This window comes from Myotis lucifugus, unplaced genomic scaffold (genome assembly GCF_000147115.1).
Source record: "Myotis lucifugus unplaced genomic scaffold, Myoluc2.0 scaffold_69, whole genome shotgun sequence".
Lineage (NCBI taxonomy): Eukaryota > Metazoa > Chordata > Mammalia > Chiroptera > Vespertilionidae > Myotis > Myotis lucifugus.
In genome coordinates, this window is record NW_005871117.1 from 2,639,528 (window position 1) to 2,654,841 (window position 15,314).

A 15,314-nucleotide genomic window follows, 5' to 3' on the forward strand; every position below is an offset into this window, starting at 1 on the left:
CTGAGCTTAAAAAAAAAAATCTAAACATCTGTATTTAAGATGTTGAGCAAATAAAATGTTGTCATAGGAGAATGACCTCAGGCAGGAGAGACACCCGGGCAGATGCATTTAACCTCTGACACCATTCTTTTACAAGGGCTTCTCTCATTCAAATAAACGTGGGGGGAAAGTTTAAATATATAAAAACGGTATCAATCACCACTTTCTGCAGCAACAGCAAACAAAGACAGCTTGCTCTTCGACTTTAAGAAGTATACTCTGAAGGGGGAGGGAAGAGGGCTACTTTGATCAAGGTTCCCCCCTCCCCCCACCTTATATAGTGGGGGTAAAAACTCAAGTTTTAAAGAACAGCAATTTAAATTCCACCCTTAAAATGGGTCCCATCAGTTTAAAAGTATACCATTTACTTCTCTCCCCCCCCCCTTTTATTACTTCCTGTAAGTCATACATCACTAGCACATATGACCTCAATTTCATGCACAAAATTTTTTTCTACATTAAAATCCGCTTTTGTTCTTTGTAGCTTAATATTCAGCAACTAAGGTAATTCACATCATTTTATAGCTTACTATTCTCACAGATATCCTATGAAAAATACTTTTTAATAATTTAATAAAATTATATATTTTGAAAATGAATGGATTTCAGCTACTTTCAATCAAGAGTACAGAATATTCTCCCTTTTATTACTTTCACTCACTTTAAGCAATATTTCTCAATTACTACCATTTAAGCTACTCAAATTCTAAAATCTTCAGCCTATCTTTCCCTTAGGCAGCAATCTAACTTTTATTTAGCTCAAGAGAATTGGCCATAGATCCCTGCTGGCTCTAAATGTCTATGATTCTGGAAAAGAATGCTGAGGGACAAAGAAAGATTTCCACTTTATTTTCCATTGGCCAACTTTAAAATAACACAAAGACTGTAATTGAGTCCTGATATACTAATATACAATCTATAGTAATTAGATAAAAGACAGCAATGTAATTCCCTACCTCCCATATAGCCATTCCTCTCAACAATTTCCTCTAAAATTCAGGCTCTCTCTGCTGACACAATTCATGGTGGTTTGTCTTTCTGGAATTTGGTTTGCTTCTGTGGTTTACAATTTATCAGGTTTGAGATCATAATATACATTCATTCACTCAACATTCTTATTACAAACACATATTAAGCACTAGTAGCTTATAATAGTTTTATCTAGCAAAACCAAAGGAATAAGTACCAAAGAGACCACAAACCAGTAGAAATGACTTTTGGAGGAAGTACTGTGGCAGAAAAACTGGGCTCTGTAGTAGAATAATGGCCTCCAATGATGTCTATACCATAATCCCTGTAACTTGTGAACACAGGGCCTGGCATGGCAAAAGGGACTCTGCACATGAGACTAAGGGTCCAGGACTTGAGATAGGGAGATTATCCTGGATTATCTGGGAAGGTGAAATCTAATCATGAGTGCTTAAAAGCAGAGGATCTCTTCCAGCTGGGTTAATAAAATGAGATGAAAGGAGGAGGAGGAAAGGTTCAAAGTGGGAGAAGGACTCCACCAAACTTTGACAGCTTTGAAGATGGAAGGAGGGTGGGGGCACAAGACAAGAAAATATAGGTGGCCTTTAGAAGCAGGGAATGCCATTTACCTGACAGCCAGCAAAAACAAAGGGGGGGGGGGGTGGGTAGGGAGGATCTCAGTCCTACAAACACAAGGAACTGAATCCTGTCAACAACTCTGTTGGAATTTGGGATAGCAGAAATAGAAAACTAATATAAACTCAGACACTGGGTCCCTTGGACTGGCTCTCTGACCAACCACCTGTCGATTTGAGATAGTGAGGAAAAGGACAGACATTTCTGATCATATAGTTTAGCAGGAAAGATAGACAAGCATTAAACAAGAATTAGGGTAACACATGACAATGGGGTGGCTCAGAGACATGAAAGAATCTAGCAGGGGGTTAGACAAAGGCCTTCCTAAGGAAGAGACCCAAAGGATGAGTGAGATTAGATGGGACCACAGGAGGGGCAGGATGGGAGAAGCTAGCATGTGCAGAGGGAGAGGAGAACATGATACATTCAAGGGGAGGAAGGAGGTGTTTTGTGTACATAACATGAGGTGCACATAACATGAAAGTGATGGTGATGTAGAATACAGTTAAGAGCCCAATCCAGGAGAGATTTTTGGGCTATTTTTAAAACTTTGGGTTTTTTTCCTACTGATCATTGGTAGTCACTGAAAAATTCTGTGATTAGATTTACAATTTTAAAAAGTAACTTAGACTGTAGTATAAAAAATGGAGGAGGGGAAAGAAGGTCCAGATTAGATGTAATTATTATAATAGCAGATCTGAGTTGGTTTGGTGGGTGTGTGGACATATTGAGGATGTAGGATATATATTAAGACACAGAATCAATAGAATTTTGGATTTGTTGGTGTGAGAGAACAGCATGACTCCAAATTCAGGCTGTGGAACTGAAGGAGTAGCCAGCCAGAGGTACACCATTGGCTAAAATGGTAGGCGAATCAAGATGTGGTGTGTTTGTTATTTCTGTTGTTATTGTTATGCGTGTTGTTTTGGGTGGAGGGAGCAGGGCAAGGCTGATAAGCTGTTTTGGACATTAACTTTGAGAAGCCTGTGGGGCCTCCAAATGGAGAGGTTCTGGAAGCATTTATATCTAAGGGTCTGGAGCTGAGGAGACACTATGAAGCAAAGGGAAAAACACAGGGCCAAAGTCAGAAGTCTGGAGAAACACTTAGAGGATGGAGAGAGGCCAAGGAGCTGACAAAAGACGTGAAAGGAAGTGGCAGGGAGAGAATACAGAGAATATGATATCACAGAAGCCAAAGAAAGAAAACACTTCAAGGAAAAAGGCTCTCAACAGGTCGAACATGGCTGAGAGGAGTATTCGGTGTGGACTGAAAGATGTCCGTTAGATTTTGACAAAGACTGAAAAGTGACCTTCAGATTTTCACTACATGGAGGCAACAAACCCAGGAGGGATTTCAGGTCTCCTGAGAGGGGGGCTGATATTCGACCCCCTTACTGTACAAAGGTGATTTTCTTACTCTCCCAGCTACGTCACAGCAGCCTTTCTCTGTGTCTAGTTTCAATGAGCTTCCACTTAGAATGATGCTGTAATTTTGAACTGTACACTTATCTTAGATTTGCTAATTTGAAAACACACATGCACACAACTCATCTGTAAGTAAGATTTAACCACCCAGCAATCTGAGCAGCAGACACAAAATTTCATTTGGTATAATATCTAATACTTATGTGAAGCTAATTAAAGATAATTTGGTCTTAATGAGGCAAAGAGAATATAACAGTGTTAATTTCAAAGTAGGCTGATCCATGAAAGTCAAGTAAAATCACTTTCTAGTCCCAACATTTCCTAGACATGAAGACTATCTGATGATTCCCACATTCCTATCAGTGGTTACAATGATCCTTCACATTTGTGGAATGTTTTATAGTCACTGATAATTTTCGTATCATTCTCTCACTAAATCCTCACAACAGCCCTATGGATATAGGGTACAGATGTCCCCTTCTGCATTTTACAGATATGGAAAACTGCAGTTGCACAGCTGGTGAGCAGAAGAGAACTGGAAGACCACATCTGGGGCTCCTTGCACTATATATGTCACCTCATGTCTTTGGTTGTTGTTGTTGTTTTTTAGTATTCTTATTGATTTCAGAGAGGAAGGGAGAGGGAGAGAGAGAAATAGAAACTTCAATGATGAGAGAGAATCATTGATTGGCTGCCTCCTGCACACTACAAACTGGGGATTGAGCCCACAACCCAGGCATATGCCCTGACCGGGAATCAAACCGTGACCTCCTGGTTCATAGGTTGACGCTCAACCACTGAGCTACGCTGGCTGGGCCACCTCACATTTTTACCACCTGCAAACCCGAATCATTTTTTCAAAAGAACTTTAAGCAGAAAGAAACATAGTTAAAGAAAATACTGGCCATTTGTGATATTGCGTCATATTAAATAGAGAAAAATTTCTAATTGTCTTGATGATGTAAGCAGAAGGAAACATTTATTACTCATGTCTATGAAATCTAAGCAGAGTTTAAATGTGACATCATACAAATGGTACTTCAGATAGAGGCAGCTAAAAACCAACAGGCACATGTGGGAAACACATTTCAGAACGATCCTCCATATGGGCTGCCATCTACATTTCCTTTTCCTGGTTTTATACTGCTATGGGTATTTTTTTCACATAAACATCTTACATTAGTGATTTCTTTGAACACTACAAATGGTCTCAATTCAATCCTAGAACCAATGGACTCAACTGAGTGTGAAACAGTGGCCATTTCCATGAGACCAACGAGGGGTACCACCAATCTGTAATTCCCACTCGAGAAACTGGACTGTGATAGAGGGGCTCCCGCCATTATCATAGGGCACTGTTGAGCCATGTCAGCTGGCTTTATTCTTTTTCCCCCTATAATAATCAAGGGGTCCCAACAGGGCATTATAACTACAAGATCCCGTCCTCCCAAACTCTCTAAGAAGAGCCATATTTTATTTTGAGCCTTCTATTTGAAGACAAGCAAATAACAAAGTCCACTCATTTGATCTACCAGCTGAAGTAAATGCCTACAATGCATCTCCCCGAATTAGGAACAATGGTTCTTTTGACCAACATAGCTGTCTCCAGACTGGCACAATACTCAAGGGAAGATTAAGTGAACCTCAACAGTAGAGCCGGATCCCATTGCAGAGTCCAGAGCAGCACTCTGAGCCATCCTCTGTCCTAAACAAAGGAACATGATGACCCCAGGGCTTGAATTTCTGCCATGACCCATACCTCCACTCCAAAGCCTCTGGCTCTGTCTACCTGAAGGGAGGGGGAAAGACTGGTGCACTAAATGACTCTAGCTATATAAGCCTTCTAGACAGTATCCTCAATTCATTCTTCTCCGTGTGTTAAAAGAGAAAACAAGAGAGTATTTTTGAAAAAAGAAAACAACACTATACCCACACACCCTGGAAAAGTAAGAAGCTTTGGAGGAAAAAAATTTCAGTGACCTCAAAGTACAAAGGAGATCAAAACTCTCCTTTGGCAGGTCTTCAATCTGGGAAACACGAAGGGAGATTGATTACATCAGAAAATCTAAGATCTGCCTGTTTAGAATTACACCTTTATACCCTGTGAAGGAGGCCTTGAAGTTATGATCTAGAAGATAATGATCTCGAATTCCTTATCAACTCAAGTAAGTGTATCACCAGGGGTAAGGAAATATATGAAGGGAACTTTTCTTCCCACACTTAAGTGAGTCTTTAATCTGTCTAGACGCCCAGACAAATACATACTCATGAAATAAAATAGTGAAGGGTACTGTTAAAGTACCACCTTAAAAACCACAAAGGGTAGACCCTAGACAAGTGAACACCACTGAATTGATCAGGCAGTGAAACAAAAGAATAATTCATTCAGAATGAGCCTCATGCGAAACCCAAAAGATAACGAAAGAGTCTGAACTGATGAGTGAGGCACTACCTCACCAGGCTAAAACAGAGATCGTAGGGTTGAAATTTATTAAACTGAACATACAGATAATGTTTCCCTGCCCTTTGTCACTATCCATGATAACATGGGCAGTAAAAGGATTTAATGAATCTGTAGAGCCCATCAAAAAGACTGTCAGAATGCATTTCTCAAGCAGAGTTTGAAATGTCTTATTTCCAAGGCTCTCCCTCCTAGTGAGGTCCTGAAGCTGCTGGATCACATCGAGCCCATCAAGTTCAACCTTCATAAGGGGAAGAAGCGTCATTGCACAACACTGCCATGCCCTGGTGTGAAACACTTCCTCCATCCAAGCATCAAGCAGCTGCCAAAAGCGGTGATGAGATTTTAAATTACTTGCAGCAATTAAGGACAACAATATCAAATATGCCCAATTATAACAATGGCAGGCATTTATAGCTCACTTACCAGAGTCGTCGTAGGCCCTCTGCTAGGCTGTTTACTTGTGTCCTTTCCTTTAATTCCCACAAAACCCAAGAGGTAGGTGCTAATATTACCCGACTTTCTAATGCGGACACTGAGGCTCAGAATGGTTGAGGAATTAACTCAAAGAAGAGGAGCTAGGCTATTGCTGGCTCTCCAGTTTGCTCTTAACCACGACATGACACTGACTTCCTAAAAGAAAACATGCTATGGTGTTTGTTGTTTTCAAAGATAACTATAACTACAGAAATAGTAGTTGGCTATGAATTTTAAAATAACACTTTGGGGGGGGGGTTTCAGTAAGCTGGAAGAAAATTTAAAGATTAATACAAGGATTAATTTTCAAAATCTAATAAATGCCACTCAACCTATTGATATGTATGTACATGTGTTTAAGTATGTGTATATGTGAATACATAACATATAAGCATATACATATCTCAGTTATTCAACCGTCACCTGCTGAAGAAGGAAGACTGGCTTTTAATGTAAGACAAATTATTTTAATGTAAGCAATTTGACTTTTAGTTTTTATTATGAAACTAGAGATGTGGTCTTCAAATGTTGAGAAAAAGGCAGAAGTGACAGTTATCTTGAAAGCAGATGGGGGTCCTGCAATTTGCCAGAGATCCATGTCCCTGCCCAGCATTCCTTGATTTCAACATCATCTTCTACAAAGACCATTCTTTTCCTACCTAATTCTAGGCAATTTTAATTTCTTTCATGCCTGATTTCTTGATTCTATCATTGCAATTTCCAGAATACTGTCCCTTTCAGTCACACAGAGCTGTGATGTAATACTATATTTCACCAGTAGGTGTCATGAACTGAAATACTAGATATCCTAACTCAAATATCTCTTAATTGAGACTTCAGGTTATAGAAAACACTTGCTTCTATTTGTATCCAGCTTGAAAACTTAAAATTCTCCTCATTGAATCTGCCTGCAAAGTAGAATACTTTACATTGAATTACCAATGCTAGTGTGAATTCAAAGCTTAATTATAAATATTAATATACTAGGTAAATTATATAAATATATATAACTTTATGTCAATGCTAATATATTCCCACTTTTCTCCCCTCCACCTGTAATTACTCATAAAATTTTTAAATGTATGCTATTACCAAATAATTGCTTTAAATAACAAATACAGTTTTGCCTGGTCGGTGTGGCTCAGTGACTGAGCAGCAACCTATGAACCAGCAGTTCAGGGTTCAATTCCAGGTCAGGGCACATGCCCGGGTTGTGGGGCTCGATCCCCAGAAGGGGGCATGTAGGAGGCAATTGATCAAAGATTCTCTCTCATCATTGACGTTTCTGTCTCTCTCTCCCTCTCCCTCCCTCTCTGGAATAAATTAAAAAATATTATTTTAAGAAATACATACAGTTTTGAAAGAGATAAATAGTATGTAGCTATAATGGGGTCATTATACATATACAAAAAAAACCACCAACTTACCACTACTGCCACAATCTGCACAAGAAAGGAGTTCTTCTGGTTTCTTTTCACGATTTGATTCTTTAGTCCCCAAACAGAAGCTACATATTGGAATGGGATCAGCACGGGGCTATAACAATTAAAATGAAAAAATATTGTTAGTCTTCCATTTAAAAATTAAGAACAACACATTAAAGTCAAAGGCTGCTTACATATTTCTTTAACAAAGAAAAACTGCTCAATAAGGTGTCCAAATCAGCATTTTCTGCTAATAAAATAAATTTAAAATTATCTGATACTAAAGAATTTATTGCCTGAATGTTTTTAAGTGTAATACATAAGATTTAGAAATAATTTTTATTAAACCAATGAAATTATCTATATTTATAAAAGCCTGAGCGACCATTACAACCAAACAACCGGTCGCTATGACATGCACTGACCACCAGGGGGAAGACACTCAATGTAAGAGCTCCCCCTGGTGGTCAGTGCATTCCCACAGCCAACCTCCGATGTCTGGCCAACCTCCCACAGTTCCTCCCCCCGGCCAGCCAGGTGGTCAGTGCCCTCCCACAGTCAACCTCCCGGGCCAGCCAACCTCCTGTGGTCCCTCCCCACAAGGGACCCTACCCATGCATGAATTCGTGCACCGGACCTCTAGTATGCCATATAACTTTCCATTAATGAACATTGAGGATTCATTTGAAATCTTGTATCGTTCCCATAACCTACATGCCTATAATAAGTTGATTCATCTATGTACTCAGTATTCGAGATTACAAATATCATGTACTTAGGTCTGACTATTTAGGTGAACTTTATCAAATGTTTTAGTGCAGGTTACTGTTATATTCTCTCTCTCTCTCTCTCTCTCTCTCTCTCTCTCTCTCTCTCTCCCCCTAAACTCAATCAATTTTTAAAAAGTAAACCACATAATGCCACATAAAGGAAATAAACTCTCAGTCTATGACATTCCCACTTTAATATAAGAAATAACAAAACATTTGTCTAACCCCCTAGCACCCTTTAACTCTCACTAAGGAAAATGCTTTGAACAATGTATAAATCTGCATACATTTTGTGTCTCCATTGTTATTTATGACTACCAGCAATGCTATTATTCCCATCCATATGAATAGTTGACTGTGCCTACAGATCTGGTCACATTTATTTTGAACAACCAAAACTGTATGAAAACTAAAATTTTTTTTGCATATTCCAAGCCTTCACACATGTGTGCCAGCCATCTAAATGCAACTATAATGTATTTATATTTAAATCTCTTGAATCAAAGATTCAAGGCAAGAAAACTTAGTATAATCACAAAATTTTTAATGTAAATTTAAAACAAGATTTTGCTAGGTCTTTCTAAATATACATCAGCATAGAATAAACATCATTTGTTCAGTTACTCTATCCCAAATGCCTTAATACATTGCCTGATGCACAGTAGGCACTCAAAAAATATTTGCTAACTGAATAAATGAAAGAAACATAGGCTACTTTGACAAAAAAAAAAAAAACACAACGCTCATCTCAAAGAAAATATTTCAAATGCTTACAATGATTCCAACAAATGTCCTGGTTCACTGTGACAACATGTCTTCAAAAACCAGAATCCATCTTATAACCAAGCATCTACAAAATTGTTGAATATGGCTGTTAATTGTATCTTACAATATCAGTGTTCATCATTTTGCCCTTATTTTCAGTTTAATGTGTTCTTTTAATAGGCACAGGCTTTACTTTCTGAGGTAGCTATGCAAATGTGTTTTTGAGGCCCTAGTTAAAAAAGAGTATAAAACAGTTTGTATTAGAAAAAGAAAAAAAGACAAGCTACAATAAATTGGTCACTGACTCCAGCCACAAATTTTTAAAGGCCAGATAATCAGCACTGCATAATTATGGATCCATAGTTATTACTTGCAACTGCTCAACTGCAGTACCTTGGGAACACTTTTGTTCCTTTAAATAGCAATTAAAAGAACAATCTGGTTTTAAAATGACAACATTCCCCTGATAGATTCTAGCTAAAACCCGGTCCTTGTACTAATGGGATTCCTGCTTTCATTTGATATAACAATGCTCAAGCCATTGCTGCCATCCTTGCAGTGATAAATAATTTACAAAATGTCACATATCATTCATGCAATGAAACAAATCCAAACCTGCCATCCCATTTTTCTTTCCCAGATGAATTTTTAGCTGCAAGAAAGACATGGCCATCAGCCAGCATTCATGCTCATTTTTCGTTTTTAACTAAAGGTAACACAAAGGACAAAGGTTGCTAGTAGTTCATGGCCAGAAAGACTGATGTCCCACACTCTGCCCAATAATAGAAAGCATAGATGCTATCACTTCACGCTACATTCAAGCGAACCCACCATGCTGATGAATGCTCACCGCCATTTATTTTAGGGATAACTATCTCACAATACTCTATAAAACCACTGCATTATACAGAAATGTCTGCCCTGCTGAATTATTGATAATTCAAAGCACTTTTTGCTAACCTCAGTATAGCCAAGTCTAATTAACTTTAAAAAATTGTCACTTGTATGAAATGAAACTTTTACAGTAATGCATGTAAATGGGTCACAGAATTATTATGATTCACTATTCTCAATCAGACTACATATAAACTGTTTCAAAAATAATCCCTGGTAATAGATTAAAATGAACTGCAATCAGAAAGAGGTCTGAATACAAGGCAACTCGATTCTATGAGAGTCCACTGCAGACAAATCATATTTAAGAAGCCTGAAAATATCTCCCAATTCTTAATTCCTTTCTTTGAAATGTCACAATGCTGCCTAACCTGTTGATCACATTTTCTTATCAACATGCCTGAATAGTTCAAGCTGAACTCGAGAATTAACACCCATGAAAAGGCTTAAACTCTGCAGACTGCTTAGGAAGCACGTCCTCTGTATCTCTCACGTACTGGCCATGGGGAAGCGGCGAGGGTAGAGGCCACTCACACACTATCTCATTTAATCATCTTAACAACCCTGCCATGAATGTATATTATTGCACACTCATTTTAGGCAGGAAATTGAGGATCTGAGAAGTTAGGTAACTTTTCTAAAGTTGCACAGGTTCAACTGTGGAGCTGCGATTTAAACACAAGTCTATCTTCTCTCAAGGCCATTCCTCACCTGTACTACCCATCACTCCACTCCCCCTTTTCTCCTCTCAGGAAAACAGATATTATCTTTCCATCAGCGGCAATAACTCTTTATAAATATGCTCAAAACCTTTTCCTTTTAATTTCTTCCATTACCAATGGCATAGGCAGTGGTCGGCAAACTCATTAGTCAACAGAGCCAAATATCAACAGTACAACGATTGAAATTTCTTTTGCGAGCCCAATTTTTTAAACTTAAACTATATAGGTAGGTACATTGTTATTAACTTAATTAGGGTACTCCTAATGCTTAGGAAGAGCCACACTCAAGGGGCCAAAGAGCCGCATGTGGCTCACGAGCCGCAGTTTGCCGACCACGGGGGGTTTGGAAATGATTTAAAAAGCAACCATTAACATGCAATAGATTATTAATTACAACGGAGAAAGATACCTTTACAATGGAGAGATCTGACAGACATTGTCTTAACCCAGTGACTGAACCCATCACCAATATGGAACAAACACCATGTGCCTCCCGAGCATTACGCTGAAGGATACAGCACTGCCTATGCAGTCTTCTCCCTGGAAACATTTGCCCTGAATCTAATCATAAGGAAACAATCAGGCAATTCCAAACTTAGGGACATTCTGTAAAGCAACTGGCCAGGACTTTTCAAAAAATGTCAATGTCATATAAGGCCCAAAAAAGGGCAGAAGCAATGTAGGCAACTAAAGTGGCAAGAAAACCAAATACAATTCATGATCCTTGCTTGGATTCTGAATTTTAAAAATACCCACAGCTATAAAGGACATAATTTGGATAATTATGGAAATATGCACTAAATAGTAAACAATATATAAGCTAGATATAACAATATTGAGTCAACAGAATTGTGATAATATAGGAGAGCATCCTACAGCATTCTTAAAGGAGTTGTATGCTAAAATACTTTAAAGTGCCATAATGTTTACAATTTCAGTTCAAATGACGCAGGGGAAAACCTGTGTGTGTGTGTGCGCGCACGGGCGCGCATGCAGAGAGGGAGAGAGAAAGCAAACATGGCGCAATGTCAACAGTTGGTGACTCTATAAAGGGCACGTGGGTGTCTTCATTATAGCATTCTTTCCATTTTTCTGCATGCTTGCAATTTTCCAAACAAAAAGTTGAAGGGAAAAGAATACCCCCTCCATTCTCAAAAAAAGATCTGGAATAAATTATTATACAGTTGGACTACATGCATTTATAAAATAAAATCTATCAATCTAATAACCAAGTCACAGAAAATACAGAGGACAGAGGAAGGTGTCGATCTAGTAGATAGCAGAGGGATAGCAGAGGGATGCAAGTCCCAAACTCTCCAGGACAAATGACTCAGTTTCATCAACGAAGAAATTAAAAGGGAGACAGTGAGTAAGCAAGGCTTTTCAGCCAATCACAATGTATGTTCCTTATCTTGATCCTGATTTTTTACAAAGTAAATTGTAAAACTAAACAAAATTGCATCACCGGCTGGGGAACCTGGGGCTAGTTAGCCTGGAAGAACCTGTTGGGAGGGGCAGCTGGGTGTCTTCATGCAGGGGAGAAGCTCAGATTTGTTTTCTATGAGCACAAAATTTGGACCAACAGGGGTGATTGCAGAGTTAAATTTTCAAGAGTTGGCCAGCAATAGAAAAGATTGTGTAGATTTTTTTCCGTTGCCTTTATTAATGTATTTTTTATTTCAGTTTTTAAATTGCAGCCAAAATATAGATAACATAAAAGTTACCCCCTTAACCACTGTTAAGTACACAGTTCAGTGGCATTACGCACATTTGCCTTATTGTACAACTATCATCACCACCGATCTCCAGTACTTTTTCATCTTCCCAAACTGTCACCTTGTCCCCATTAAACACTAATTCCCTATCCCCCCTCCCCTCAAGTCCCAGGCAACCACCCTTCTATTTCCTGTCTCTAAGTTTGATTCCTTTAGGTGCCTCCTTTAAGTGAAATCATACCGTCTTTGTGGAATGGATTATCTTGAGGCAGCTGGAGGCCCCAGTAATCAGAAGACCAAGAAGAGGCTGAATGGCTCCTGCAGGACAGTGAGGATGCCACAGCCAAGGAGCCTCACACAAACTGGGGATCTGGACCCTTCAAAGGTCCTTTCCAGATTAAACATTTTAATGGTTTCATGGCTGGATAATCTCTAAGGCCTTTCCCAGCTCAGCTGTAATTTTTTATTGATTCTATTATACTTAAAAGACATTTTAAGAGTCTTCAGGACCCTTGACCACAAAATTAAATAGCCTTTCAAGACAAGGCATTTTTAAGAAGTTTTATATTTGCTTATGTTACTTTTGTTTCTGCCATGAAGGAAACATGTTTGTTAGTCTTGTTAATCTAAGTAATTGGACAAAAATAAATGAAAGCTCCTGCACTCAATCAGAGCCAGGGTATCCAGGCTCACATTCTCTTTCTAACAAACACACAAAACAGGGGTTTGGTCTCTATTCACAATGATCAGGGATATCGCCCCTTCTTTCCATAGTCCTCCCTACAGATTCATCTCCTCAAGTCATCTACAGCTTTCTTGAATCTACTCATAAAACATACCATTTTAGTCTTTGCAAGTGTTAGAAATAATTCAGCATTTTTTCATTCATCTATTCATTCTTGTATCATGGAAAGACCTAGATTTAAGTTCTGTACTCCTAGCCTCAGGTCTCCTCATTTGTAAAAGGTCACAATAGTTAGTGTCCATGTTATTTAGCTCCAGGGCTGCTGAAGTTCAAAGGTGAGTGTGTGTGAAGTGCTGTGTAAACTATAAAATTCTATTCAAATATTGTTATGATTATTGCAAAATTCACTTTAGCTATAAAAACAAAAAGCGCAAACAACTTCAAGTCCATAACAAATAAAGATCAGCACAAATGAATTGTTCTGGAGTTTAGAATTACTCCATAAAAGACTTTGATTCTGTGAGCTCCCATGATAAATATTAATCTTAGAGGGCTTTTTCTTTTTAATGAATTAATCAGGCAGTACAGGAGCAGGGTATAAAGTGCCTCCATGAGAACCAAGAGGCCTGTAACTGATTTAATAAAAGGAAAGCTCAATGTAAAAGGAAAGAAAAAGGTGTCAAAGGAAGAAAAGCACAAACAAATATAAAATCGTAAATGAACAATACCACAAAACGAACAAAGGATTTATAAATCCGAGTATCAGACAGTTCATCTTTGGAGAGTGTGCCCTACACTTGAGCTCAGACAACTCATTCAATGACTCCGAGTTATAAGAAAGGGCTGTTTTAAGACTCTTCTTTATGTCTCTCTTTAATTTGCACCCCTTTGTCATTCTGTAGTTAAATCTGAAGTTTAAGTAATGCTTTGCCATTTACTGAAATGCTTTTCTCAAGTGTCTCACTTGTGCTGAACACAAACCCTGTGAGCCAGGGTTGGTGGCTCTGTCTCCATTTTACAGGTAAGTGAAATGCCTCCAAAGGGTCACACGGCTATTAAGCCTGCTGACTCCTAGCCCTTTGCTCTTTCACTCCCCGCCTGGTTGGTCCCTCATGTTGTTTGCAGCTTGATTCAGATATCACATTATCAGAGAGGCTATCCCAGACTACCCTCTCTGAAATTGCATTCCACCAGGGCCCCTCTGGATCCTCCAGGCCTTGCTTTATTTTTCTGCACAACAATCATCACCATCTAACATATTACGTGTCATTTATTTGTCTTATTTTATTTCACTTAATTAAACTATAAAAGCTCCATTAGGAGGGCATAGACTTTGATCATTGCTGTAGCTGCAGCCTCAAAGTACACATTGAATAAATGAATGAACAAATGAACAAACTGACTGTTTTCAGGTTAGCAACTGGTTCCTCTGGTTCAACAGGTCCCAAAATAGTGACTACTTTCTTTACTTTAATATATATCCTCGATGACTACACGATAACATGCGAAGCAACCATTGATGGCACGGTGGGTTCCATCACTGTCTAATCTGAAGGCCTTTGTTCTATTCTGGCTATTTATAATGATTGACACTGGAAATAATTGTCCTTCCCTGGGTATAATCTGACAAAACAGAACGAAAAACTTTAAATCAGCTGGGAGGAAAATTATCTGACCTATTAAGTACTAACTATTAAGGCTCAGTCAGTAATAGTCACTGTAGGCTGCAGGGAAGGCAGATTTGGGGCCACGCCCAGTTGCCAGTACCTAATTGTGACCCCCTTCTTTCCCTCTCAAGAAAGAATTCTACAAGTAAAAAAATAAAAAATAAAAAAGTCAAGGAAGATAAATACACTGCAGTGAGAGTAGCAAAATGATAACAAAGAGCGTGAATCTGTTAAATCTATTTTTTAAAAATATTTTATTGATTTTTTACAGAGAGGAAGGGAGAGGGATAGAGAGTTAGAAACATCGATGAGAAACAAACACCGATCAGCTGCCTCATGCACACCTCCCACTAGGGATGTGCCCACAACCAAGGTACATGCCCTTGACCGGAATGGAACCTTTCAGTCCGCAGGCCGATGCTCTATCCACTGAGCCAAACCAGTTAGGGCTAAATCCATTTTTTTAATATCTTATGAACTTCGGTGCTTTATTAGCAATGAATATTTTCCACAAACTGCACAACTGACACCAGTGGGACAACAGAGGTTGAAAACTGTTCGTGTTGTTTTAGGGTAACATACTTTGTGTGTTTTTTGCCACTTCAGCACTCTACTTGACACTTATCTAATAAAGAACCAGACTTCATTTCTTGCCACTTAACCCA

At 38.7% G+C, this 15,314-nt stretch overlaps 1 protein-coding gene across 4 annotated transcripts in view; it reads right to left on the reverse strand.

Annotated features, from left to right (window-relative positions):
• The window catches only part of KAT6B (lysine acetyltransferase 6B), a 180,066-nt gene that overhangs the window by 59,191 nt on the left and 105,561 nt on the right, over positions 1-15,314 (reverse strand). For all 4 annotated transcript variants that reach the window (XM_006090230.3, XM_006090229.2, XM_006090231.3 and 1 more), the window contains one exon: positions 7,435-7,543. In XM_006090230.3, coding sequence (XP_006090292.1) covers positions 7,435-7,543 — 109 coding nt within the window. The remainder of the gene's footprint in view (positions 1-7,434; positions 7,544-15,314) is intronic.